At 38.8% G+C, this 25,595-nt stretch overlaps 1 protein-coding gene across 6 annotated transcripts in view; it reads left to right on the forward strand.

The window, feature by feature from the left end:
* The window catches only part of MDN1 (midasin AAA ATPase 1), a 75,856-nt gene that overhangs the window by 23,026 nt on the left and 27,235 nt on the right, over positions 1-25,595 (forward strand). For 4 of the 6 annotated variants that reach the window (XM_015858902.2, XM_015858903.3, XM_085541917.1 and 1 more), the window contains exons 24-62: positions 119-297; positions 647-855; positions 1,362-1,508; positions 2,298-2,439; positions 2,575-2,709; positions 2,794-2,932; positions 3,596-3,734; positions 3,829-3,959; positions 4,114-4,258; positions 5,132-5,261; positions 5,872-6,093; positions 6,751-6,945; positions 7,646-7,854; positions 8,689-8,811; positions 9,396-9,593; positions 9,686-9,793; positions 10,969-11,157; positions 11,462-11,551; positions 11,660-11,920; positions 12,069-12,339; positions 12,588-12,747; positions 12,892-13,008; positions 14,111-14,319; positions 14,799-14,944; positions 16,017-16,219; positions 17,215-17,435; positions 18,113-18,226; positions 19,019-19,151; positions 19,466-19,575; positions 19,992-20,125; positions 20,648-20,808; positions 21,152-21,272; positions 22,424-22,634; positions 22,761-22,992; positions 23,151-23,277; positions 24,005-24,175; positions 24,318-24,532; positions 24,631-25,012; positions 25,210-25,319. In XM_015858902.2, coding sequence (XP_015714388.2) covers positions 119-297; positions 647-855; positions 1,362-1,508; positions 2,298-2,439; positions 2,575-2,709; positions 2,794-2,932; positions 3,596-3,734; positions 3,829-3,959; positions 4,114-4,258; positions 5,132-5,261; positions 5,872-6,093; positions 6,751-6,945; positions 7,646-7,854; positions 8,689-8,811; positions 9,396-9,593; positions 9,686-9,793; positions 10,969-11,157; positions 11,462-11,551; positions 11,660-11,920; positions 12,069-12,339; positions 12,588-12,747; positions 12,892-13,008; positions 14,111-14,319; positions 14,799-14,944; positions 16,017-16,219; positions 17,215-17,435; positions 18,113-18,226; positions 19,019-19,151; positions 19,466-19,575; positions 19,992-20,125; positions 20,648-20,808; positions 21,152-21,272; positions 22,424-22,634; positions 22,761-22,992; positions 23,151-23,277; positions 24,005-24,175; positions 24,318-24,532; positions 24,631-25,012; positions 25,210-25,319 — 6,639 coding nt within the window. Of the gene's footprint in view, positions 1-118; positions 298-646; positions 856-1,361; positions 1,509-2,297; positions 2,440-2,574; positions 2,710-2,793; positions 2,933-3,595; positions 3,735-3,828; positions 3,960-4,113; positions 4,259-5,131; positions 5,262-5,871; positions 6,094-6,750; positions 6,946-7,645; positions 7,855-8,688; positions 8,812-9,395; positions 9,594-9,685; positions 9,794-10,968; positions 11,158-11,461; positions 11,552-11,659; positions 11,921-12,068; positions 12,340-12,587; positions 12,748-12,891; positions 13,009-14,110; positions 14,320-14,798; positions 14,945-16,016; positions 16,220-17,214; positions 17,436-18,112; positions 18,227-19,018; positions 19,152-19,465; positions 19,576-19,991; positions 20,126-20,647; positions 20,809-21,151; positions 21,273-22,423; positions 22,635-22,760; positions 22,993-23,150; positions 23,278-24,004; positions 24,176-24,317; positions 24,533-24,630; positions 25,013-25,209; positions 25,320-25,595 lie in introns of those variants that run through there. The other 2 variants (XM_085541914.1, XM_085541915.1) reach the window with 2 other exon arrangements.

Raw genomic sequence — 25,595 nt, forward strand, 5'->3', positions numbered from 1 at the left:
TAAATAGTGATGCTTTGGTAATAAAGAATCTGTGGAAGATGCAAACAATGCTGGTATCTTGTATATGAGGAAGATACATTGCATGCTTCTAAACCACTGTGCTGGTTGTCCCTCTTAGGACTCACCCAGTACTGATTCAAGGAGAAACCTCTGTTGGTAAAACCAGTTTAATTCGCTGGTTGGCTGCTGCTACTGGGAACCACTGTGTAAGGATCAACAACCATGAGCATACTGACATCCAGGAATATATTGGCTGTTATACATCAGATGCCTCTGGGAAATTGGTGTTTAAAGAAGGTGGGCCAGCATACTGCATTTACTTCACGTTCCTTTGTTTCTTCCCTGGTTCTTTCTCTTTTGCCTAACTTGTCTCCATTATTGCAATGGAGAGATAACTGTCTGTAAGGGTAGTATTTACCTATTCATAGTCACTGCAAATTACAGTGATTTCTTAAGAGTTTATGTCTCATCACTATTCTACTACTTGCCCTTTTGTACATAAAGAATTCAACAGTTCAAGCAGTTGCTTCCATTTCTGAATTATTTTTTACACTGAGTGAAAACTGATTACTGAAGTTATCTAAATGCGTACTCTGTTAGATTTAGCTTGTTAGATTTTTAACTAGAACTTTCTGTTCCCTCCAAGGCATTCTCATTGATGCAATGAGAAAGGGTTACTGGATTGTTCTAGATGAACTGAACTTGGCTCCCACTGATGTTCTGGAGGCTCTCAATCGATTGCTGGATGATAACAGGGAGCTGTTCATTACTGAGACTCAGGAAGTTGTCAAAGCTGACCCTCACTTCATGCTCTTTGCTACACAGAATCCTCCAGGACTCTATGGTGGCAGGAAGGTCTGTATAATCTTAATTTGAGTAACTATGATTCTAGAGAATTAATCCCTATTGTACATAAAAGTGTGATGTGAAAACCTACTGATTCATAGTACAAAATTAATATGGAATTCTAAGGACATAGGAGGTAGAAGATGTATCTGGAATGACTTAAAGTACAACTGGATTCTTATTTAGATTAGATACAGATGTAAAAGCCCTAATTAATATTGAATAGTTGAGATTTAAGTGCTTTACTGAATTGGAGTTGATGTATGTTATAATTGATGCAGTATTTCTTGTTCAGGAGCACTAAAGGAGAGACTTAAATTATTTATGTATGTTTCAAAGCTCTTGTCCTCATCTAGACCATCTGTTACACTTTCTTTTCCATCCATTTGTATATACTAATTTGTTTACTATGAGACTAGCCATATTTCCTTAGGGTGTGTAGGAAAAGATTTATAACATAAGGAATATTGAAGGAAAAGCTCAAAGCAATAGAATGTTCTTTTTGTCTTTTTTAGGTTTTGTCCAGAGCCTTCAGAAATCGTTTTGTAGAACTGCATTTTGATGAACTGCCAAGTGCTGAACTGGAAACCATCCTGCACAAGCGATGCAGTTTACCACCTTCTTATTGCAGCAAGCTTGTCAAAGTCATGCTAGACCTGCAAGTATGACAGTCTTTTTTCTTTTGGTAGAAGATTTCGGTGCTAAGTAATAGAAATTCATTTGGGGAGGGGAGGTGTGCTGTGAACTGATTGATACAGAACTCAGTTAAATGAAGAAAATCCACAATGAAGTACTTAATTCAGTGGTTAGGATAGAGAATAGGGAAGATGATGTCAGATTTGGATGAAGGCCAACAGCAGCAAAAGCAGCAAAATTAATAACTGAAAGCCTTGTGTTTTAATGTATAAAACAATTTCTTGGCCTGAATCAGAAGTATTGTAATAGATTTGTGGCAGCATTTGGGCCATGCCAAATTTGGTACCATGTTTGAGCAATAATTTTGACTGTGTGCTGGTACTCCTATGTGCTTAACAGGCATTTAACACTTAATAAATAGCTAAAACTATCTTGCATTGTAAAGCAATGGCAGCAGCACAAACCGAAGCACATTCTGTAGGTTTCTTACAGTGAATATCTTATTTTATTTTGCTGCAATGAAGTAAAGTAAAACTTAAAAATTGTTAGCATTCCTTTTGGTGTAGAACCTCATTCCTTGTTTGGATTTTGCTTTATTCCAGGTACCTATTTTCTTAGTATTTTCACTTACTATAGTATTTTACTGCTGGGAACCTATCAAATTCATTTACGTATAGGTACTTTGGGACTTGTGACAATACTATTGTTTGTTTTTTTTCCCCATACAATTCATTTGAATGAATGTCATATTAACACTGTGTAAGTAATTCAGACAGACTTGTAAGAAAATGACTCACATCTTGTTCTTATGACAGTCTTACCGCAGAGGTTCAACAGTTTTTGCTGGAAAACATGGGTTCATTACTCTGCGGGATTTGTTTCGTTGGGCTGAAAGATATAGATTGGCGGAACAGCTGGAGAAGGATTATGACTGGCTTCAGCACTTAGCAAATGATGGTGAGCCATGCTGCTTTTCTTCAGTTGTTTTGAAGCGTCTCTGGGGAATTGCTTTGTAACCCAAATAATTAGGTGTAAGATTTTGTTTCTAGTTAACTAGATAGTAATTGATTTTTCTTTTCCTCTTTTTAATAGGTTTTATGCTTCTGGCAGGAAGAGTGAGGAAACAGGAGGAGGTGGATGTTATACAAAGAGTCATTGAAAAGCATTTCAAAAAACGAATATATCCTGAGTCTCTCTTCTCAGAGGAAAGTGTCAAAAAGCTCCTGGGTGAGTTTCTTAGGAAAAAAAAAGTGTGTGTAGTTCTCTAGATGTATCTGAGATTGATTAATTGATTTTTTTGTTGTTGTGCAGCTAAATCCTCCACACAGATATCAGTGATGGGCAAAGATTTTAAACATATTGTCTGGACTCAAGGGATGAGGAGACTTGCAGTTTTGGTGGGAAGAGCCCTGGAGTTCGGTGAACCTGTACTGCTGGTGGGAGAGACTGGGTAGGATATAGTTTGTTTATAGTCTTCCAACAGCCACAGAGTTGAATGCACAAGACCGGGCTCAATACATCTCACTGGGAAGCCACTTTGAGAAGTTGTGTCAGTTTGCTGATTGAGAGCATGTTCCTATTTTAAGGGCTTAACAAACTGTAGGTGAGATACCGCCTTTTTTTCCCCATTTCTGAGTGCTAAGAAGGAGGTCATGAAAATAGACATTCCCTACTCTTGAATTTTTTACAAATTTGGTGAGTAGATTTTTGTGGATGAGAAAGGAGGAAATACACAAGAAGGAGAGAAGTAATATTTTTTTATTAAATGGGAGCTCCGAGACCTCAACAATTTCCTTGGACTTAAGTATAGTCAAGACACATGGCATCTCCAGTTCACTGAAATGTTAAGCCAGTTTAGTGACTGCAAGAGCAGGCTGAAATAAATTTGTTTTTCAGCCTGTAGTTAGTGCATCTAACTGAAGGCATCTTGTGCACGTCAGCAGCAGTTGTGACAAAAATAGTGTAACATTGCATACAGTTTAGTTCAAGGAAAGGAGAAGCAGGAAATTTGCATCTTGAGCCTTTGTGTTATAGATACTCAGTGAAAGTGTGAATCCTGTCCAAAGTGAGCTGGCTTTTATTCTCACTTTTTCAATGATACGTCTTTTTGCAGGTGTGGTAAAACTACCATTTGCCAGATCTTTGCAGCATTAACAAATCAAAAGCTATATTCAGTGAACTGCCACTTGCATATGGAGACTTCAGACTTCCTGGGAGGACTGCGACCAATCAGACAGAGATCGAATGACCAGGTTTGTGTGTCGTCGGTAGTAGCTGGTAGTTAAGATAATGGAAACAAAAAGTAACAGTTGTTCATAGTTTTTCATTTCCTTTTCCACTTCTTAGGAGGAATATGATGGTTCTCGACTCTTTGAGTGGTGTGATGGACCTCTTGTTTTAGCAATGAAGGAGGAGGGATTTTTTCTCCTTGATGAGATTTCTCTAGCTGATGATTCTGTTCTAGAGCGACTTAACAGGTATATCTTAAATATGCTTAATGTTAAGCATATGTTCAGATGGACATCATAGAAACATGAGCAGGGTAAATCTAGCTTTTTAGGAACCTCTGTTTCTTGGCCTAATTGTAAATTAACTGATTTTATTTTTTTTTCTTTTTTTCTATCCCTGTAGTGTGCTTGAAGCTGAGAAGACGTTGGTTCTTGCTGAAAAAGGTGGTCAAGATGATGAGGATAATGAAGTAGAACTGTTGGTTGCAGGAAAGAAATTCCGTATCCTTGCGACTATGAACCCAGGAGGTGACTTCGGGAAGAAAGAGGTAAATATCAAAGCCAACTGGAAGTATAATATACTTCTGGTCATATTAACTCTTTCATGATTAGAAGTGCAATGCAAAAATGCATCAAGTAGTTCTGGCATTCAGTGTTTTCTGGTTGGAGCCTGCCACACTGCTCTAAAGAATGATTAGGATACACCTATTCCCCATCACTTCTCTGTACTCTCATTTTGATACAGTACTGTGTCAGTACTGAGTGGAATGTCAAAGAAAACTTAGAAGGTCTAAATACTGTAGGTAGACCTGGTTATCAGAATATTTTGAGTATGTGAAATGTGGTTCATGAAGTAAGCAAATCCAGCCCTAGTGTGAAGCTACAGTAGAGTGAAGCTGAATCGCTGATTATTCTCCTTAAGGCTTTTCAGGAAGTGACAACTAGATTTTCATTCTTATTGAATGTTACATCTCCAAATACGTTTTTCATTAAGTGGGGAAAAAAAAAATAAAAAATAAATCTGTTTTGCACTAAGACATTTGCATTAATGAACTGTGTTTTGTTAATTCAGCCAGAGTTAAGAGAAGAATTATGGGAGGTGTTGTAATTGAGGCCATTTCTACATGGTAGTTTGTTTCTGTATGCAGATTACGTTGCCGTTGCTTGATACGTGATGTCCTGGAGTGAAACGGAGTTTTGGTGCTTGTAAACCAGCTTTGTTTCTTTCTATATTCTTTTGAATTTTCATTTTTGCCAGCTGTCTCCTGCATTGATGCCACTACTAGAAATGTTAGAATTAGAATTGAGAGTGTAGACTGCTTGCTCTGTTGTTTTCAAATACTGTGGCTGCAAGGCAATCACACAGCCTTGTGTAATGTGTTATGTAAAATGAATTCCTATGTAGTCCTGCTTCTTTGCAGCTTTCTCCTGCATTGCGCAACAGATTTACAGAGATATGGTGTCCACAAAGCAATGGCCGTGATGACTTGATACAGATTGTAAAACACAATCTTCACCCAGGATTGTCTCTGAGTGGAATAAACCATCAAGGTGGGTGTTTTCCTGTGTGTCCTATTAAACAAGAGTTATTAAGAAAATGAGTTATCACCATTAAACTATCCTCAGAATTTACACCAATGCGTACCTTTATACTGAAGGTGTGTTTGTCTTTGGGAACAGTTCTGAAACACATTAGACTCTGTTCTTCCTTCATGGTGTGTGTTCTTTGATTAGCCTGATGTGAGCTCAAGTCAGATGATTGAATTATCCCCAGCTCCTTAGTGCCCAATCTTAGTTGCAGTGTAAGTTATTGAAAGAACTGGCATTCTGTTTTCAGCCAGCACTTTGCTGTTAATAATTCGGTTTTTTCTTAGTACTTGAATTTAAAAAAATCTGTAACACAGAACAGGCCCAGATATATTCTTCAGTTGTTATGGTTATTAGGTATACAGTACCCATCTGTGTTCGTGCATTATGGCTGCATGCACATGAAAATTATGTAGGGGTTTCCTGTAGGTATGGTAAAGGGAGGATGGTTGGACTAGATGATCTTATAGGTCCTTTCCAACCTTGTGATTCTATGATTATGCTTCTTTTATAACAGTGCAATATATTTGACTAGTAATGTTTTTATTATAGCTAATTTTTGACTTTTTTTCAGGAGCAGACATAGCGGAGCTCATGATGGACTTTGTTGAATGGCTGACTAATCAAGAGTTTGGTCGCCAGTGCATTCTCAGTGTGCGAGACATCTTATCATGGGTTAATTTCATGAATGTCATGGCAGAGAAGTCCAACTCTGCCAAGGAACATAGTCATATGTCTCCACTGATGTCTTTCATCCATGCTGCGTGTTTGGTGTACATTGATGGAATTGGATCAGGTTTGTCTTCAGCACTCACTTAGTAGTGGAAAAATAAGAAGATATTTGTGTTGATATGTTTGAATTGAATCCTGACAAAATGCTTTGAGGCAGCAGAGATCTCTAATGGGAGAAGTTTTTGTTTCCGTTTGACAATATCCTTTCATTCTTTGTGTTTTCTTAACAAATTTGAATAATATGACAAGCCTTAGTAAGTTGCAGGTAGTAATAATAACATTGCAAAGGCAAGCAGAGAAATAAAGAAGGCCTGTGTTTTTTTTATCACGTCTTCTAAGTATTTTGTGTATGATTTTTAATTATATGACTTTGTATTACTGTCTTCCTCCTAAACAAGAGGCTAGACAGTATGGCCACCGGCCAAGGGAGGTGGGGAAGGTGGGGAGAAATTGAAAAGCCACAAGATGTGCAGGTAAAGAAGGCTTGGGTTACTGTGACAATTGATCGGGATGACAGTGATGGTAGCAGAAAGGCTTTGGGAAATATGTCCTTAAGTTCTGTTGGTCACAGAGCAGTTTATCTGGTTGTAGAAACACTGGCACGTAAAAGCAGTAAAACCTGAACAGTCTACTAAACAAAACTGGCATCTATGAAGGAACACTGCCTCCTTGTCATTAGATGAATGTGTATGGATGTGAACCATAGTTTCCTGATTTACAGGTACAACGTCCTGCTCAGCTGATACGGCTTTATTAGCTCGTGAAAAATGCCTGACGTTCTTATGTGAGAAAATGAGTCAATTCCTTGAACTGACTGATTATCAGAAGAGTGAGCTGAAGATTTATGACAGAACGAAGAAGGAGCTTGTGTGGATGGACAACTTTATGGGCATCCAACCATTTTTTATTCCAAGAGGCAAGAGACTGTGGGAATGAGTGGACATTTGCTCTGTGTTTTTCGCACCCAGTAGTTCTAGTAGTTCTGTTACTCACTAGATTTGGTGAGGCACTGAAACAGTGCAGAATTTTTGCAGAATTTGGGGAGTGATGTTCCAATGAGTTATACTGGTTGGAATTTGGCAATTAAGAGGTTCAGTACTTTCTCCTAATCATACATCTTAATAACAGTAAAAATAATACGTGCATAGCACATTTTAATTTAGGAACTTTTCTTTCACTGAATGGGCTACATGTAGAACAGGATGTCATGTTGTTCTGTAACATGTTGGAATTGTATCCTTCAGTGCCAAAGTTTCCAAAGCTGTTTTTGATTTTTAGATCCACAGAGGAGGATGGACAGAATTGCTGTTTCAGTGGTAGATCTTCAGTTTGGCTCATGAACCAAAAATGGTCGAAGTTTAATGGCAAAATATGCCATATTCATTTGCTTTTTGGAACACATCACATAAATGAGAATATAGGGGCTGAGTCATAGCTTTGGGTCAAATAGAATGTGTACATGCATAATCTCTGAGAAAGGGACACGAACTTGATCTCTGCTGCTTCCTGTAATGAGATCATCAGTTAACAGGCAGAATGATCTCTTTCAGAAGCACACTGTTGATAGCTCCAATGTAAACTTTTTGGCTTAATATTTTTCTTTTCCTTTGTTTTAGGCCCCGTTCTTCAGAGGAACAGCGTTACGGATTATGCTCTAAATGCTGGGACTACAGCAGTGAATGCTCAAAGGCTGTTGAGAGCCCTACAGCTTAACAAACCTATTTTGTTAGAAGGGTCACCAGGTGTGGGCAAGACCAGTCTAGTTGCTGCCCTGGCAAAGGCCTCAGGAAACTGTCTTGTTCGAATCAACCTGTCTGAGCAAACGGTAGATTAAAATGCTATCTTCGTAACTTATTTTTATAGTAGGGGGAGGTTTTGTTTAACTTAAACAGAGTACTCTTCAGATGTGGCACCGAGTCTTCAGCCTGGAGGAGTCTCAGGGGAGACCTTATTGCTCTCTATAACTTCCTAAAGGGAGGCTGTAGTGAGCTGGGGGTTGGCCTCTTCTCTCGTGTAATCAATGATAGAACTAGAGGGAATGGTTTTAAGCTGTGTCAGGGGAGATTCAGGCTGGACATTAAGAAGTATTACATTTCGGAAAGAGTAGTCAGGCATTGGGATGCACTGCCCAGGGAGGTGGTGGAGTCACCGACCATGGGAGTGTTCAAGAAACGCTTGGATGTGGTGCTGAGGAATATGATTTAGCTGGGAAGTATTGGTAATGGTTGGACTGGATGATCTTCTAGGTCTTTTCCAACCTTGATAATTCTGTGATTCTGTGAGTCTGAAATGTCAGTATTTCCTTCTTCAAAAGATTAGGTGGGAAGGAGGAGCAAGAAAGAACAGTGAAGTTAATTGAGTGAATGTTAATTCTAGATTGTGTTCTTTTCAAGTTACAGCATGCATCTTTGTTTGCTGTGCTTTGCTTGGCTTTTGCAAAACACCTTTAGGGCTTTTTATTTTTCCTTTTTTGTCGTTGTTTTGTTCCAGTTTGTTTTATTTTTGTTAAATATAATAGTGTTCAGCATCTTGCAATTACTAATTTATTATTATTATTAGGTGTTTTTTTTGTCAACTCACATTTAATTGTTGTTTAAAGAGGAGGTGAAGCTAACTGAACTTCTATAATTTTATTTTTTGCTATTCTTTACTTCCAAAGGATGTGACAGACTTGTTTGGGACAGACTTGCCTGTTGAGGGTGGTAAGGGAGGAGAATTCGCCTGGCGTGATGGACCGCTGTTAGCTGCGTTAAAGGCTGGACACTGGATTGTATTAGATGAGGTAAGTTTTGAGTACAAATAAAGTACTTGGCAAGAGCTGAACTGGTGATTTTTGTCACGTGGCATATATTTTGGCTTGTAGGATCTTCAGATTCCTATGAGGTTTAGTGACTGACGTGGAATTTTGCTCAGTTGTAGTCATTTTAGTCTTGTGCCTTGTGAAGATGATCTCTCCACTTAGAAGATTAAACTCCCTCTAGGAGTCTCTCTGTCCACTGGATAGAAGAAGTGTAAGAGATAGTAGGCAAGGTGAGGATTGAGTCTCAGCCTAACTTAGTACAGAAAACCAAGGCTTTTGCATGTTTTTTAGGGAGGAAGGAATCAACACAAATTTTGGAATACAAGCTCTCTTATGGTTCTATTTCACTGAAATACGAGGCCTTTTTTAGGATTCATAGACTGCAGTGGCTACCGATGGAGGTTGAGAAAGGATTCACTTTGTCAGCATTAAGTATGATACCAACATAGGTTTCTTCATATACCAAATATCAGGCACTTTCTAATGTAGACATACACGGAGCTTAAGTAGATTATGCGTATGTGTTCTGTGCAACATTAATACTGTATTCTTATTTCTTTCCTCAGTTGAATCTGGCTTCTCAGTCTGTATTAGAGGGGCTGAACGCATGCTTCGACCACAGAGCAGAGATTTATGTTCCTGAATTGGGAATGAATTTTCACGTACAACACACAAAGACTAAGATTTTTGGATGCCAGAATCCATACAGACAAGGAGGTGGAAGAAAGGGTCTGCCCAAGTCCTTTCTTAATAGATTTACACAGGCAAGCACATTTGTTTGATGTAAATTATGTCACGGCTCTTTTTTGTGATTTTTATGGCTATATCAACACACTGCATGTTCTTTATTATGTAGGTGTATGTTGACCCACTGTCAGCAGCAGATATGGAGTTTATTGGGAATACACTGTTTCCTGCCATCGACAAGGGTATTATTTCTAAAATGGTTGCTTTCAATAACAAGGTAAATAGTTATTTTGTTTGTGTAGAATTAGGCAAAATGCTGTAACATTAAAATAAAGGAAAAAAAGAAGTTGAATGTTCTGTTTCTCAGCACCTTTGTAGAGAAGTGTGGAGAAGTGTGTGGATGAAAGAAAAATGGAATATATGCAGAGAAAAGAACACCATTAAAACCATGTGAATTCTGTTAGCACTGCAGTCAGACGTGATAACTTGTATGGAGGCCAAGGAAGCATTTATTTTTCATGGCAGATAAAATATATATTATTAATAATATATATGATTATTAAAATGATTTTAAAGTATTTAGGGATTTTGGAAGTAATTACGGTTTGATGTCTTCATGAAGTAAGCTGAGAAGGAAGGTTTTCTACACACATTGATTATTCTTAAAGTGCAAACGAAATGAGCTGAATCTTTAATAAGGACTGCAACGTATGCTTGTTTCTAATTTGAATTTTTAATCTGCTTCTTATTACGGGCTGCTGTTTGAGTGATAGGATCAAGTGAAATTAGCACTTGACCTTCTCAGAAGCAGCAGCTTTAAAGGATGTGCGGCATTCTTCTGAAAATCCTAAAAAGGAAAATCTTTCCTGGTAGGATTTGTTTATGATGTGAGATACAGAGAAGCTCAGATCTAAAGCTGTGCTAATTTAAAAGATGTTCAGTGAGTATTAATTACAAGGCATCGGTTTTAATAACTGTTGGTTGGTTTTTTTTTGCTTAGGTGCTGCTATTTTGTTTGAAGTGCAGTATTTAAAATTCACAGCAAGAGTTTTTTCATCATCATGATTCTGAAACTGCATTCAGGTTTCATGTCATGAAACAAAGACATGTAGTAACATTAAGAGAAAGGAACATTCTGTGGTCCTAGATAAAATACTTATTGGCAGCCTCTTACTGGGTGTTCGTTTAGAAAATACTGGAGGGAGAAATAAATAGAGTAGTGAGTAGCATGATGAAGAAATAATAGATGAGAGATTAATGAGAGATTAATTAAATCAAGCTTTTGTTTCTGACATATTCATAAAAGTGAATACAGCTTGTTTTCTCCTGTTGCCTGTCGTGTACAGTGTGCCAAAAGCAGTAGTTCAGTTGGAATTCTTTTACATATTTATATATTTGAAGACCAGTAAGTGGGTTGGAATAAAACACTACTCGTAACGCTGCTTTTTCCAGATTGATAAAGAGGTGATGGCTGAAAAAAAGTGGGGACAGAAAGGAGGACCCTGGGAGTTCAACTTACGAGATCTTTTTCGCTGGTGCCAGCTTATGCTTGTTGACCAGTCACCGGGATGCTATGATCCAGGCCAGCATGTGTTTTTGGTATATGGAGAAAGAATGAGAACCAGGGAGGACAAAGAAAAGGTGGGCTGTGTGTTCAAATTGTGAGACTGAAATCGCTTATCAAACGTGTTTCTCTTTCATTGAAGATGAACATTACTTACAAGTGCTTCAAGTTGCAGGAAAGTGGGGTTAGTCGGGAGTTGCTTCTGGCAGCTCACGCTCACTTTGTTCCTGCTCTTTGCATTAAAGATACTTGTGACTAATCTGCGTTAGTTACTATCACACTAATGTGAAGTCGAGAGGGAATGCTACTTAAGATTCAAGTCTTCAGAAGAGTAGATAAATTAAGCCTGATTAGCCCCATCTACTCTTTCAACTGTTTCAGGTTGTATCTACCTTTAGAGACATTTTTGGCCAGGAGGCTTACGTGTATACAGGAACAAGAGATTTTCACATCACTCCATATAACATTCAGGTAAGCTGTTGATGAGGCTTTGGGGGTGGTGAGAGAAGGAAGCAATTTGTACACCTGCACACACATTCTCCTTTGAGTACTTACCCATGTGACTCTCATCCCTTCTAGATTGGTTATTCAGTTCTTAATCGTGGCAACTATATTCCTCGTCCTGGCAGAAATCTGTCACTTCTGCACCATTCACTGCAGTCCCTTGAGTCCATAATGAAATGTGTGCACATGAGCTGGATGGTGATCCTGGTGGGCCCTGCGGCTGTTGGCAAAACCAGTCTTGTTGAGCTTCTGGCCCATCTGACTGGCCATCGACTGAAAATCATGGCAATGAACAGTGCAATGGACACAACTGAACTCTTGGGTGGATTTGAACAGGTAAATACTGTTTTTGGTTATATGGCAGTGTTTCTGCTTCCTACCTAACTGTGGCCAGTCTACTGCGGTCTTAGTGTTTAACCACCAAGTGCAGCCTTAGGTGCTGTGGTCTTCCAGATGAACTAACTCTGTAATGGCATATTTGCAGGTTGATATTAATAGACCGTGGCTGCGCCTGTTGGAAAAAGTGGAGAATGTTGTGAACACATTAGTAAGGGACAGTCTGCTCCTGACAGAAATTTGTGCAGATGACGCTGAACTTGTGCTGCGTGCTTGGAGCAATTTCATCCTAAATTACAAACCCAAATCCTTGGGTGAAGGAGGAAGAAGTGTCACAGCTGAATTAGTGAGCAAACTGGAGGGAATACTTGTACTTACCCAGCGACTGAACAACAAAATAAGCTCTTACTCAAAGGCAGGTATGTGTGGTGATTTGAAGTCTCTTTTTCTGAAGAAAGTCAGAAAGGTGTGGATCTGGAGGGAAAGTCTGAGGAGGTTATATAGGACTTAATTTTCCTAAGTCTTGTTCATGCTTTTGTTTATACTACTCATATAATAGCCCAGCTTCTGAAATAAACTAGTTATGGTTAATGAGTTATCTTTCTTGAATAGAAAAGAAAATTACATCAATAACACAGGTCTTGATGTTACATATGCTTCTTTTCAGAGTTTGCTCTTCTGGTAGAAGAGTTCCGCCGTTTAAAGCTGCAGCAGGTCCAATCTGCTGATTCTGACAGCCTTGGCACTTTTGAGTGGGTGGATGGGATGCTGGTTCAGGCCCTGCAGTGTGGTGACTGGTTGTTGATGGACAACGTTAACTTTTGCAAGTAAGAGATTTTAATGAACATGTTTCCTTGAGTAAATTTCTTGACCTTCCAGATGTACTTACCATCTCAGTGAATGTGTTTACAACTTAATAGTTGGTAGTTTTCAAGTTGCCTTATATCCACATAATATTCTTTTGAATGTAGCCCCTCTGTGCTGGACCGCTTGAATGCTTTACTTGAGCCAGGAGGTGTTCTCACCATGAGTGAAAGAGGTGTGATAGATGGCACAATTCCTACAATAGCTCCTCACCCAAACTTCAGGTACTTTTTTTTTTCTGCTTTATTTTCTTACTTATTTTGTTTTCCTGTATGTAAAATAGGTTTAGAAAAACTATTATCAGCTGTGATCCAGTGTTGTGGTATGTTGAATGCTGCTCATGTTTCAGTGTACTGCAGTGTATTGCCTGGCAAGGAAGAAAAACTGCGCAGTGATAAGCATAGGATATACAGCTTAGGAGGCTTGGCTTCATGTTCCTTTTCTCCTATGGACTGTTACATTGGAAAATTCATAGCAGTTTACTCATGTCTTGATTTCTTTTGTTTGTTTGTTTTCCTCCTAATTTAGTATTTCAGCACTTCCCTATCTCACTATAATGATGTTCAGGGTGCGTATATTAAAGACAGTGACGTATTTGGTTACATTGGTAATAAAAGCTGGTAATGTGGACATGCTGATCTTTTTTCCATCATTTTCCAGTTTTTCTGAATTTATGCCTCCTGCTGTGACAGAACTTAAAGAAACAACAAAAACCAACAAAAATATCCCAAGCCAACCAAATGAGATCAAAACAATCAAACTGTCTATTCTTTTCTGAAGTAGTCTCTGCGGGAGATGGGAAGGGAACACATAGAATACTCTGTATGACTCCTACCTTTCTTAAGAACCAGTAGGCTCTGCTTCCTCTGAATTGGAAACAAAAGCTTCAGCTTTTCACAGAAGTTGTTTTTACTGCATTGTATCCCAGATATTTTTTTCCCATCCTTGATTTTAGGAGTTGTTTGCTGATAATATTAAGTATGTGGACGTTCGCTATTTTGGTTATTAAAAGTGCTGATTGATCTGAAGCTGTTGCTATGAACTTCAAGTCTTTTCGGTAGCTTAGAGGTCTAGTTAACTATTTTAAGTAGGCAAATGATAAACATGGCTGAGTGCTAAGAAAAAAATCATGCGAATATCTCTGGCTAATTTCAAAGTATAATTATACATACACATCTCTTGTTTAAATTCAGTGTGTGTATCTGTCTTTCTAGATATAAGTATTTTCATTTTTATGAAGATGAAATTACTTTATGAAACAGGAGATATGGTGGCTTTAGAGTGATATTTTATAGCCCTAAGTTGCATCTTATGCATATTCAACAGGCTTTTCCTGTCCATGGATCCTGTTCATGGGGAAATATCCCGAGCTATGCGGAATCGTGGGATTGAAATTTACATTTCTGGGGAAAATGATGGAAATGTATTAGACAATCTGGATTTAAAATTACTGCTGCATGGTTTGGGCTTAGTGGGAGACAGCATCTGTGACGCACTCCTGGCTGTGCATTCAGAAACCAAGACAGCCATACCTGGTAAGAATCAGCTGTTGGATGTTTTACTAACACCAACTTGAGCTCCTTACGTGTATTTGTATTAACTCTTTAACATTAAAATTTGATTGTTGTATTGCGCAATGTCCAGATATAAGCAAAGGCATGGTGATGATGGGTGTATTTGTCCTCTTACTAGAAGGAAGCAATATAGTTTAAGTGAAAATCAGCAAAATAGAGGGTTTGCAGAAGGCCTGTTCACATTGCTCTTTTGAACTAGATGGCACTGAATTTTCATTCATCACCTCAGCTACTCAGTGCTTTATTTTGAGTTGGTCACATGGTAGTTTAGTCTAGTCAGATTTTTCTTAACCTTGGGAAGAACCCATTCAAATCTGAGGGCCTAATAGGATTTATACAGTCAGATCATTTTCAGAGAACGCAAAAATGGAGATTGTCCCCAGAGTTTAAGGGTTGACAATTGCTGAATGTTATTATTCTAAATGCTGTGTATCTTTCAGGTTCTGTATCATCTTTGTCACCTTTGCTCCAGGCTGCTGCGTTAATTGTGCAGCAGATGCAAAGAGGCCTTGGATTAGTGAAGTCTTTTTACAGAGCCTGTTGGGAAGTTTATGGCCGTTCACAACAGTTGCAGAGCAACCAAAAGGTAAAAGTCTTGTATTTGAAAGTTCTTCTTGCATCATCTAGATAGGAAATGGAGGATCTCAAAGACTAGCTATGAGAAATCATATGTTTTGTTTAAGTGCCTGAGCATATCAAGGGGTTGATGATGATGCTTTTTAGAAGATGAAGAACTAAGTCATTTTTAAACACGCTGTCAGGTGATTAATAAGCTGGATTAAGTGTTGTTGGAATATTTTCTGTATCTCTTAAGTACTTAAGATATTTTTTTTAGCTCTAGTGTGAGCAAAAGTAACCAATTCTACATGTAACAGATCTATTGCAACTCTGGAAGTAGTTTTTTGTTGTTGAAGGGTAAAGCTCAGTGAATTTCAGTTGTTGCTTATCCAGTCGCTACATATTTGATGACACTAAGCTGAGTGATATGGTCAACATGATGGGGAGGAAATGCCATTCAAAGGGACCGTGACACATGTGAGAGGAGACTCAGTGGTCTTCCACTATCTAAAGGGGGTCTACAGGAAAGGTGGGAGCAACCTTTTATTAGGGAGTGTAGTTGTAAGACAAAGGATAATGGTCTGTAAACTAAAAGAGGGTGGGTGTAGAATAGTCTTCAGTAAATAAATTATTCCAGTGTCCTCACTGCTCTTGTGGATTGCTTACAGAAAATGTGTGTTCCCAAGGCTAGTTAGGCTGAATGGGGCTGGACCCTGGGCAACCTGATCTAGTGGAATATGTCTCTTCACATGAGGGGAGGGTTAGAACTACGTAATCTTTAAGGTTCTTTCCAACTCAAACCATTCTACAATTCAGACTCTCCCAGAAGTCAGATGAGAGTTGTATGTTCTTATTTGAGATGTTCTCCAGAGGATAAATACAGTTTGTTTTGTTGGCAGTTTTGTAAAGCATGACTCACTCTTTTTGCACCATTAGAATGTTACGATATTTCATCATGCATATTGTCATTTGGTTTGAAATGATTTGGTAATAAATGCATAGAATTAGAGCTCCTGTTGATATTGTACTTGAATGCATATTTCAATATAATTCTAAACTGGTTTTGTTTTTCTGGTTTGTTCCTTTTGTTGTTTATTTAGCTTGTGCTAGAATTAGTTATGAAGCACATTTCATCTCTGGCTTCTCATGAAAACTGGGGTGACTCCCTGCTTGCTATGGGACTGTGGCCTGACTCCCTGCCTACAAGTCTGTTTACAGCTGAAGACTCACTTCTTTCAACAGTACGGAGTGATGGGCAGGTCCTAATATACTGTTTGAATAGATTAAACCTTAAAAACTGCAGGTAGGCAAGAGCCATTTTTTTTTTTCTTTTAACAAAATATATGAGTGAAAAAATAAGATTTGTGAGTCATGTTAGTGACGTGATTGTCACCAGTCTTTTATCTTGAGCAAATTGTATGGGCAGAGTGCTGGTTGTACTATACTGAAACTCCTGTTTACGAGCCTGATTTGTTCTTTTTAATTCTTCAGTCCAAAATGTTTGCGTTGTTCCATCTTTCCATTTTTAACAAGAACATTTGACTTGTTCCTAGTTAAGTTAGGAGTAGGCATTTAGCAGAAAACGTGAATGTAAACACTGGTTTGCAAGATAAAAACTCCCAAAATCTCTTCTTTCAGTTCCATTGTGAGATGAAAGAAGTTTTTAATTAGTTGTAAATATATTCACTATCTTTTGTGTTTCTCACTTTCATCCAAACAATTTTTCATCAGGTGTTGTAGGTGCAGTAATTTCATGTGAAAGAACAACGTTCTTCTTTCAGCAGAGCTGTCTGTTAGAAGTGTCGCTTACAGCAGCCATGCAACAGAGCTCATTTAATGATGTCTTGTACCTTGTAACAATTCCTCTCACTACAGTGGCGCAAAGTCTGCCTGCCTGCCTATCTGCTTTGCGCAGTGACTCAGACAGTGGGCAGGTATTGTGACAGAACAAGCTCCTAAAGTTTAATGTAGCGACACACTAGGTATTTTTATCAGTGAAATTCCTCTTTCTGTCTTTTGTATCTTACTTTCACATGTAATTTTGGTGCATAGATCAAATTACAGAATGTTGTACGTATTCACTCTTGACATTTAACGTAAAGTTTTGGTAATAAAGAGTCTGTACTAGTAGATACCTTTAACTGATTTGGAAAGTTGGAAAATGTCTTTGGAGCTAAGTAAAGAAAAGAGAACTTGTTACTGCCTTCTTCCCTGAGGACATGGTGAGTAGCTTGACTTGCAAAGTGGCACTGGCAGTTCGAGCCATTGATGAATGATCTTCACTTTCTTGTGTTTCAGGACGTTACCACTGACTCTGCAAGACTTTCAGAAAATCATGCAGTCCACCCATCCCGAGAATCTCAGATTTGGTGCTGTTGAGGTAGATGCAGACTGGGTGGATGAAATGGAAGTCCTCCAGGCTTCAGTGAAGTTATTCATAGAAAAGGCAACCAATCAAGATTGGACACTGAGGGTTGAATGGCTTAATTTCTTAGCCAAAAACCTACCACAAGTGCTTGGTATGTGATCACTCAACTTTCATTTTTGCCTCCAGGCTGATTTTCATAAATCTTAAATCTTCCATGAGAATATCCAGAGGTTTCAAATGAACTGGTTTTCAGTTATCTTATCCTCGGTCAAGGATATTGAAGCTCCATGGAGAGAGAGAAACAGGTTGTGTATATTGGAGACAGAAGGAGTCTTTGGGCTACAAGCATTGCCTTTTGTTATTGGAGTATGCATGTAACTTCTACTGCTTCTGAACCGCAGTTACTTTTGGATACCTCTTCGCTTATATAAGAATATACATGAAGATTCTCTTTGCGTATTTATTGGTAGTAATAGTAAAATACTTTGTATTTATTTGTTGTTAAAATACATGTCTAATCACTTGGCTAGAAAGTTAAGGAACTCAAAACTGAACTTTTGTTAAGCTATGTTGCCTGAATATTCAGAACAGCAGCTGAGGTGAGGCCTTCATTGCTTGAGTATGTTAATTGTATTAAACTTACGGAGAAGTTAAAAAGACATTAGTTAGTATTTGTTATCCTACTTTTAAGGGCTGATGGAGCAACCAGCATTTGTCTAGAGTTCATGCACAGATGAAATTCAGGCTGTATCTGCTGGCTCGCTTGGAGGTGTTTATTGATTTGTACTAAACGCTTTCCTTTTAACATACTTACTCCCTCACCTATAGATCCAGTTCGGATTCAGTTGGAAGCAGGTGCTGTAGCCCTTGGCAGTTTCTATGCCAGTCCACTCTCATCTGGAATCAGTAACATGATCAAATTGCTTCAGCCAACTATGACAGGTACTTTTGAAATCAAGTTGATAAAAGACATTCATGCTTCATTTATTTGTTCTTTGAACACTCAGCAGTGCTTCTTAGGAAGTGTGTGTAACAAAATAGGTTAAACTCTAACTGTACATTACTCTTGCTGGGGAAGGAGACAAGAATAAAGCCTTTCTTGCTGTTGAGAACTGCAAATATGGCAATTAAGTGTATTCATCTGATGCAAGTTAGACATGAATGCTATGAATATGAATCCAGATGCTGTATCTTGTGACCCAGATCCTGCAGCTCCAATTTAGAAAGTAATAGTGTTGCATATACCCACTGCCTTTCTGACTCAACTTTTCAGGCCTCCTGTTTTTTCCTAGCATTCATAGTGTTGGCCTATACAAAACCTGTGCTGAGGTCTGCAGTGTTCCTTCTGTATTTTCTGAGGACCTCAGTTCTGTAGATTCCTTTCAGAGCTTGCTACATCTGTGAAGGATACATAAGGTGTGAGTGGACCCTCTATCGATGATCCTAGGTATTTTGCATAGGCTACGAAAGGAAAAGGAATTGGACTTGAGTTTCCAGGCTGTCTTTTTGGGTTTTCTGACCATTCATTAATTCAGCTTCTCTGTTTTGTTTTAATGAACCTGTAGCATAATGCTTTTCTGTTTTTGTATCTGGAGTGAGGGAGCTTAAGACTGCCTTTGTCATAGGATTCCATCTTTTTTTCTGTAATGTTTTTGTAGAGACAACGATAAGCAAAAGTCTTTTGCCCTCTAATATCTTCTCTGTTGTTCTCTCTTCTCTTGTCTGCCTTTCCAGATGAACATGTGATGCCACTGGACCCAAGGTGGAACGTGCAGCTTCTGGATATCATTAGAAATTCAATTAACTTTGATACAGAAACAGAACACACAGATCAGCTTCTCATCCTTTTGAAGTCTGTAGCAAACAGGTGCGTTCCGAAATAAGAAAGCCTGTAAAGACCACCCAGTGCCTTTTATCAGTACTTCTATGAACAGTTTTAATGTCTTCCAAATATGCTTTCAGGTTTCAATAGAAGTGATCTAAATTATGTGGCTGACATTTCACTCTTTGTTTCTGCTTCCTGTGGCTGCAGATTGTGAACAGTCATTTGGTACAGGAGAGTAGAACTCCCAGCACTCCTTGTAGATAGTATTACTTCTAGGATAATCCAAAAGCATGGGGGTAAATCAGAGACTTTAAGTTAACAGTGCTGGATTTCTAATAACTTTATTTCTACTTCAGGGCAGTGTTGTTTCTTGACCGAGAAAAAAGGAGCTACACTGAAAAGAATTTAATTCTCAGCAAGAAGCCAAGAACTAGTGCCTTAAGAATGTCTCTGGATTTCCACAAAGGTACTTCGAATTGTCACAGTTTCTTCTGGTTCTGTGGCTGATTAGAAATACAATTAATTTGGCTTGTTATGAAATGGGTGCTATAAATATGACTCTTACAAGTGGCATGTTTAATCCTAAAACAAAGGGGAAACGTTTAGTAATGGAGTTTGTGTGTTGCGCTGAAGCAACTGATCAGTGTTTCCATGGTGGATTTTTGCTGTATTGGATGCACAGAGGTAATAGGGAGTTGTGTAAATAGTAAAGGATTATTTTTGCTTCTTTGATTTTTAGATCTTTTCCACTTGGCTTAGTTTTGTTTTGTTTTCCCACAGAGAGCATCTAGTGATTTTTAGTCAACCCTTACTTGTCATTTTACATGGATGGAATATTCAGTCTCTATTATTATTTCTTTCCTCCTCTTCCCCAAACTTTAGATCCAGGAAGCTACAGTTCTCTTCCTCATGCAGTTGTGGTCAACCTCGCTGCTTTCTTTGAACTCTGGGACGTGTTTACACTTCACTGGGTGACATCTACTCAGGTGGCCTTAAGTGATGATGATATGCATGATGTGAGTAGACTTTGTGTGGGAATTATCTTTCCTAAATGTATGCGCCTGGAATATAGATACCCATTTTTGATCTTTATAACCTAGTCTTCTGTGCTTGCTTGCAATAGTCTCATTTGTGCCAAAGAAGTGTCTGTTTCCATCACCAGTGATGACTGAGGGAGTATCCACATCAAGCTCACATGCAGCTGCCTAGACTGGGCAGTCTGTACAGCTCACAGGAGTGGTTCACTTCTCACTCACCCTTTTCATATCACAAAGATAGTTTAGTTAAAATCTAATGGCAACATTTTAGACTTGGTCCAGGAATTACTTGTTTTCATTTGCATGGTTCCAGCTGTCAGCAAAGCAACACTATGTTTTTAGCCTGATTGTTGGTTATGTGCTACCAGGTGTAATAAAGCATTGCATGATTCTGAAGTTAATAAAAGCAGCAATGTTTCCTGATTTTTCTCTCAAGTGAATTACAGAGTATTCTGTAACATGCTCAGCAATAAGAAAACCATTATCTGTTTGTCTTGCTAGATTTTATATTGCTTGCTGTGGCGTGACCGGTTCTGGGCAGTCTCTGACACTCTGACAGTGGATTCACCAGGGTTATCACTTCTGTCTTTGCACTGGCACTGGGTTATGAAACATCTCATTGACAGAATTCCTCAGATGCTTATTGGATCAGACCAGCACAAGTGAGTGGCTTTGATGTGTATTTGTGTTAAACGATTGTGTCAATTTGTGTAAATTACCCCTTATAATTACCATGTACTATCACTAATTTGCATTGTTTGCCATTATTGTCCGAGTTACATTCCATTATTAATGCAAGTGCAATCTATTTAGATTTTAAAATGGAAATTTGTTAGCATTAGACTTCTCCTTGGCTGTGTGATCTTAAGGTTTTATTCATTTTCCATACTTGACAGGGAAGGATAAGTTACATAAGTAAGAACTTTCTTTCACGATGCATCCTTTTTTTTCCCCCTCAAACTTCTGTGTTGACTTTTGTTTTTGTGTGTTTGTCTTTCTTCCAAGAGTTTCCAAAGAAATTCAGTCTGTTTCACAGCAACTTCAGAACTGCTTGGCCAATCCTGCCTGTACTTCTGCCAACATGAAGCTTTTACAGAAGTCTCTAGGAAGACCTCTTCCTTTCAAGGTGTGGATATTTTGCTTGCTAGACTGATTCAAAAGGCAATTTGAGCATATGTTAATATGCATCCATTTCATTGCATGTATTGTTTCTTCTGTTAACTATGCTTTGTACAGATAGCAGTTATGTAACACACAGTGGTGCATGAGCACAAAAATACCACTACTTGCTCTGTTCTGGAAACTTGTGAATATCGGTATTTCACTTGCTTACATGGTGAACTTATGGATATGTGGAATAGAACGTGTTCCTACCCAACTGCATGTGATAGGACCTTATGACTTACTAAGACAACGCCTCATAACTTTGAGAGTTTTTTTCTCTAAAGTTATTTCAGCAACTGTTGTCATCCAATAAAAAAAACACCCTTACTAAAAGTCCCTCCCCAGCTTTCCTGTAGGCTCCCTTCGGATACTGGAATGCCACTGTAAGGTCCCCCTGGAGCCTTCTCTTCTCCAGGCTGAAGAGCCACAGCTCTCAAGGGAGAAGTGCTCCAGCCCTCTGATCATCTTCTCCTTCTCTGTACCTTCTCCAACAACCTCATGTCCTTCTTGTGTTGGGGACCCCAGAACTGGGTGCTGTACTCCATATGGGATCTCACAAGAGCACAGTAGAGGGACAGAATCTCCTCCCTTGACCTGCTGGTTGTGCTTCTCTTTGATGCACCACAGGATATGGTTGGCCCTGTGGGCTGCAGGTGCACATTGCTGCATTATTTTGAGTCTTCCATCAACCAGCACTCCAAAATCCTTTTCCTCAGGGCTGCTCTTAAGCCTGCCCAACTTGTATCTGTGCTTGGGGATTTACTGCCCTTAGTTTAGGTGAGTTGCCTTGTTGAGGTATCGTTCATCTTCATTACTTATGTAGCATCTTAGTGAAAAGGTGGGGGGGAAAAATGCACACAAAGAAAACTTGTAAGGGAGGAATCGTGGCCAATTTGTTTCAGTTTTAGTTTTCCTACTGTATTGGGCACAGCTGCAAATGAATTGTTAAGCTGTATATGTGTTTTCTAGTTGCTTTGTGGGAGCTTGTTCTTCAGTTGGATGCATCTGAGATTTAAATCTTAAAGTTCTGACTATAGTCACAGATTTCGTTTGTTTTGTTAGCAGCGCTGAAACAAACTGTCTCATGCTCAAACATCCTTTTAATGTTTCCAGGACAAACTGGGCATTGAATGTTTTTCTCTAGTAAAAGTTCTCAGCAAACCACTTAACATCTTAGAGGCAAGACTGGTCTTTGGAGAGAGCAGATGGCAGGAAAAAATGTGCTGTCTGAAGACTGTTGCCACTGGATGGAAGATGAAGAAAGCACTGCTGCAGGCTGATGGTCTCATACTTAGAGCTAATCATTTAGAAGATGTTAACCTTGGTACGTAATGCTTCAGGATGATTCCTGCCATCACCATTGGTTTTTGTATAGAAATTGAAAGGATATGTTTGTTGTTGAGAAGTATAGTACATAGCATTTATGTGCGTTTTACACTCTGTTAAACAGGCCAACTAAAGAATTTCTTGAAAGCTGTACATTCAGAACTGAGAGCAGAAGGACTTAAATTTAGTCATACGGAAGAAAGGTTCCCTGAAGATACCATCTCCAGCCATTTGGATCCTGCTGTGTTAATCCAGCTCTGCAGTCGGGTTCAGCTGTGGCCTGCAATGGAGTGCATGGGTGTGCTCTGGCAGTACAAATTAACAGCGGATTATGTGGCTAAGGCTTATGCAAAAAGGTAAGTTGGCTGGAGAAAGAAATCCTATGTTACTTTTATGAGATTCAGAATCCCTAGCTAAAAGCTCTGTGTATTTTTATCTAAATCTATAGTTTTGTACATATATATGTATGTGAATATATGAATTGATTAAGCTGTATTTTCTTTACCTCCTACAGGGAGAACTTCAGTCAAGAATTAGTCACGCGTTCAGATTTAATTCAACTTATAGCTTTTTCTCTGAAGTTGACACCAGCTGCCTCTCAGCAGCTGTCCGGACTGTGGCACTTGCTACACCTTCATGAAGTAAGAATAAATTTTAGTTTAAATTGATCTCGCAGAAGTTTTCTACAGTCTTTGCCAAGTAGGAATACCTCTGAAATGGAAAAGGTTACCCACTGTGAGTCTGCAAAAAACCCAACGTGATTAAAACGTAAATAAAACACAGCTGGGCCTAAAATAACACAGTTCTGTATGACCTAGATTGATACTGTTGTTTCATTTCTTCACTTTTGACACAAGAAGGCAGTAAGCAGGTTGAATGGTACAAGCCAACTTAGTTATATCTGTGTATTTAGAATAATTTTATGCTGGAAAGTATTTGTCTCTCTTCTTGTGCTGATGATATTTTAAGTCTGTGTTGCAAAACAAATAGGTTGAGGTAGTCATCTGATATATTTTGTGCAGAGCAATTTAATTCCAGCAAGATCATATTTAGCTACAGTACAGTGATAGCTGTGTTCCCACAATTGTTGGTAAGTTACTAAGTTCTGCTGAAGTGCTTTGAAGGTAACTTTATGTAGATGTCATCTAACTGGACTTCTGCAAAGCCCTTGACATGGTCCCTCACCACATTCTTCTCTCTAAATTTGAGAGGTATGGTGATTATTGACAGTATACAAATGAACCTGTGTGAATTTGAAATGTACCTCAGGGAATATCTTATCTCTAATGGAGAAGCGTTGTTCTCGTGCTTGATTCTCTTTTGTTTCCATTACATTATCCTCACATCCAGGTTTTTCTTTCTCCGTAGGTATCTGCTGAGGAAATGTCTGTCTTGTCATCTCAGCTAGTTAATGCTGCTCTGGCGTGCTTTTGGAGCAGTGCTTTCACCACAGATCCTGACTATTGGTTAACGTGGAGACCATTACCTGCAACAGAGGAAAAGATCTCTTCTAAATCCCATATGAACCCTTCAGTGAAGGTTTGTCCCTTCTTACCTTATCGAACAACTAGGTTGAAGGCCATTTTATGAACTAATTCATCAGCTTTCTATAACAACGCTATAAATGTTAGCATAGCCAATGCAGGATATGAATGATCTAACTCTTAATCTTTTAATTTAGGGCCCAGGTATTTTGACCCGAGCAGTTTTCTCAAAGTGCTTCTTTGAAATTCTAACTAGCAGCACCAAGACAAGCCAATGGGATGTCAGTGGCCTTCCTGTTTTGTCATCATCCCGCGTGACACTGGGTGAATGGATGGAGAGGGCACACCAACTTCATGAAGTCAGCACAGCACTGTGGACCAACCTAGCTGTTGCTTCAATAACAGACTTTAGGTATTAAGACCTTACCTCCAAATGTGTGTTACTTAAACAAGGGATGTTGCAGAAGCTTGCTTACCACGTGTAATCTTGTTTCATTCGTTTGCCTCCAGATACACAGATTCCAGACTACAAGGAATAATGTTGAGCAGACAACTCTCTGCTCTGGTAGATCTGGTTCCAACAAACCTTCAAGAGGATTTCTTGAACTGCTGTGAGAAACTCTTCGTGAAGGACCTTGTTTCATATGAGTACCTTCTCAAGATACTTAAAAGTATCACTGATCAGGAGTTGCTTCCCAAAGAATTCATGGTTCTCCTGCTCACTTGTTTGCAGCAGTTCTTTGGGGAAGGGTTTAAGGATCTACCAGAAACAGCTTGGAGAGGAAGCCTCTGGGTGAATATTGGGTTGTTACAGATCCACGTGTGGCTTCCGCAAACAAGATTTGATCCAGCTGTTAAAAGAGAGTACAAGCTCAAGTATGCCAAAGAAGAGGTGGGTGCAGAGTTGGCTTTTTTTAACTCTATAATGTGTAAAATCTGCGTGAAGGATTTTGGTTTGGGTGTTCTTGGGCCAATTCTTGATCACAGTTTTCAAACGGTGTTTTTAATGTGTTTTATTGTCCAAAATGATGCTGTACCTACTTTGTTTCAAGACCCAAACCTGAGAATGTTTTATTCTTGCCTTTTTAGTTACACCAGCTGGAGTGTGAATGGAAAACAAATGATCTGTCATCCCAGCTGCATACAGGAAAAAGTCTTGAAGACAAAGCACTCTCTAATTACATTCACCCCCATCTCAGGTGACTTCTTAGGCTCTCAGGCTGGAAACATTGTCTCTGAATGCTGAGGCTCAGTTTTCTTTATGGTATTCATGTTCTTCTGTAGAAGTAGGCTTATTGATTCACTTATCACTGTAACTCCAAAGCTTCAAGATATACCATTGCTGCTTTGCAGAATTATGGACTAATTCATGCTAAGTGGGAAAACTCCAGATGCTGTTTTGCTGTCAGCCTTTGCCTGTGCTCCTGTGGTAATTTCTTACCACATGGAATACGTGGTGAAAGTTTATAACTTGT

The sequence above is a fragment of the Coturnix japonica genome, chromosome 3, assembly GCF_054131305.1.
Source record: "Coturnix japonica strain WE chromosome 3, WE-NBRP24, whole genome shotgun sequence".
NCBI lineage: Eukaryota > Metazoa > Chordata > Aves > Galliformes > Phasianidae > Coturnix > Coturnix japonica.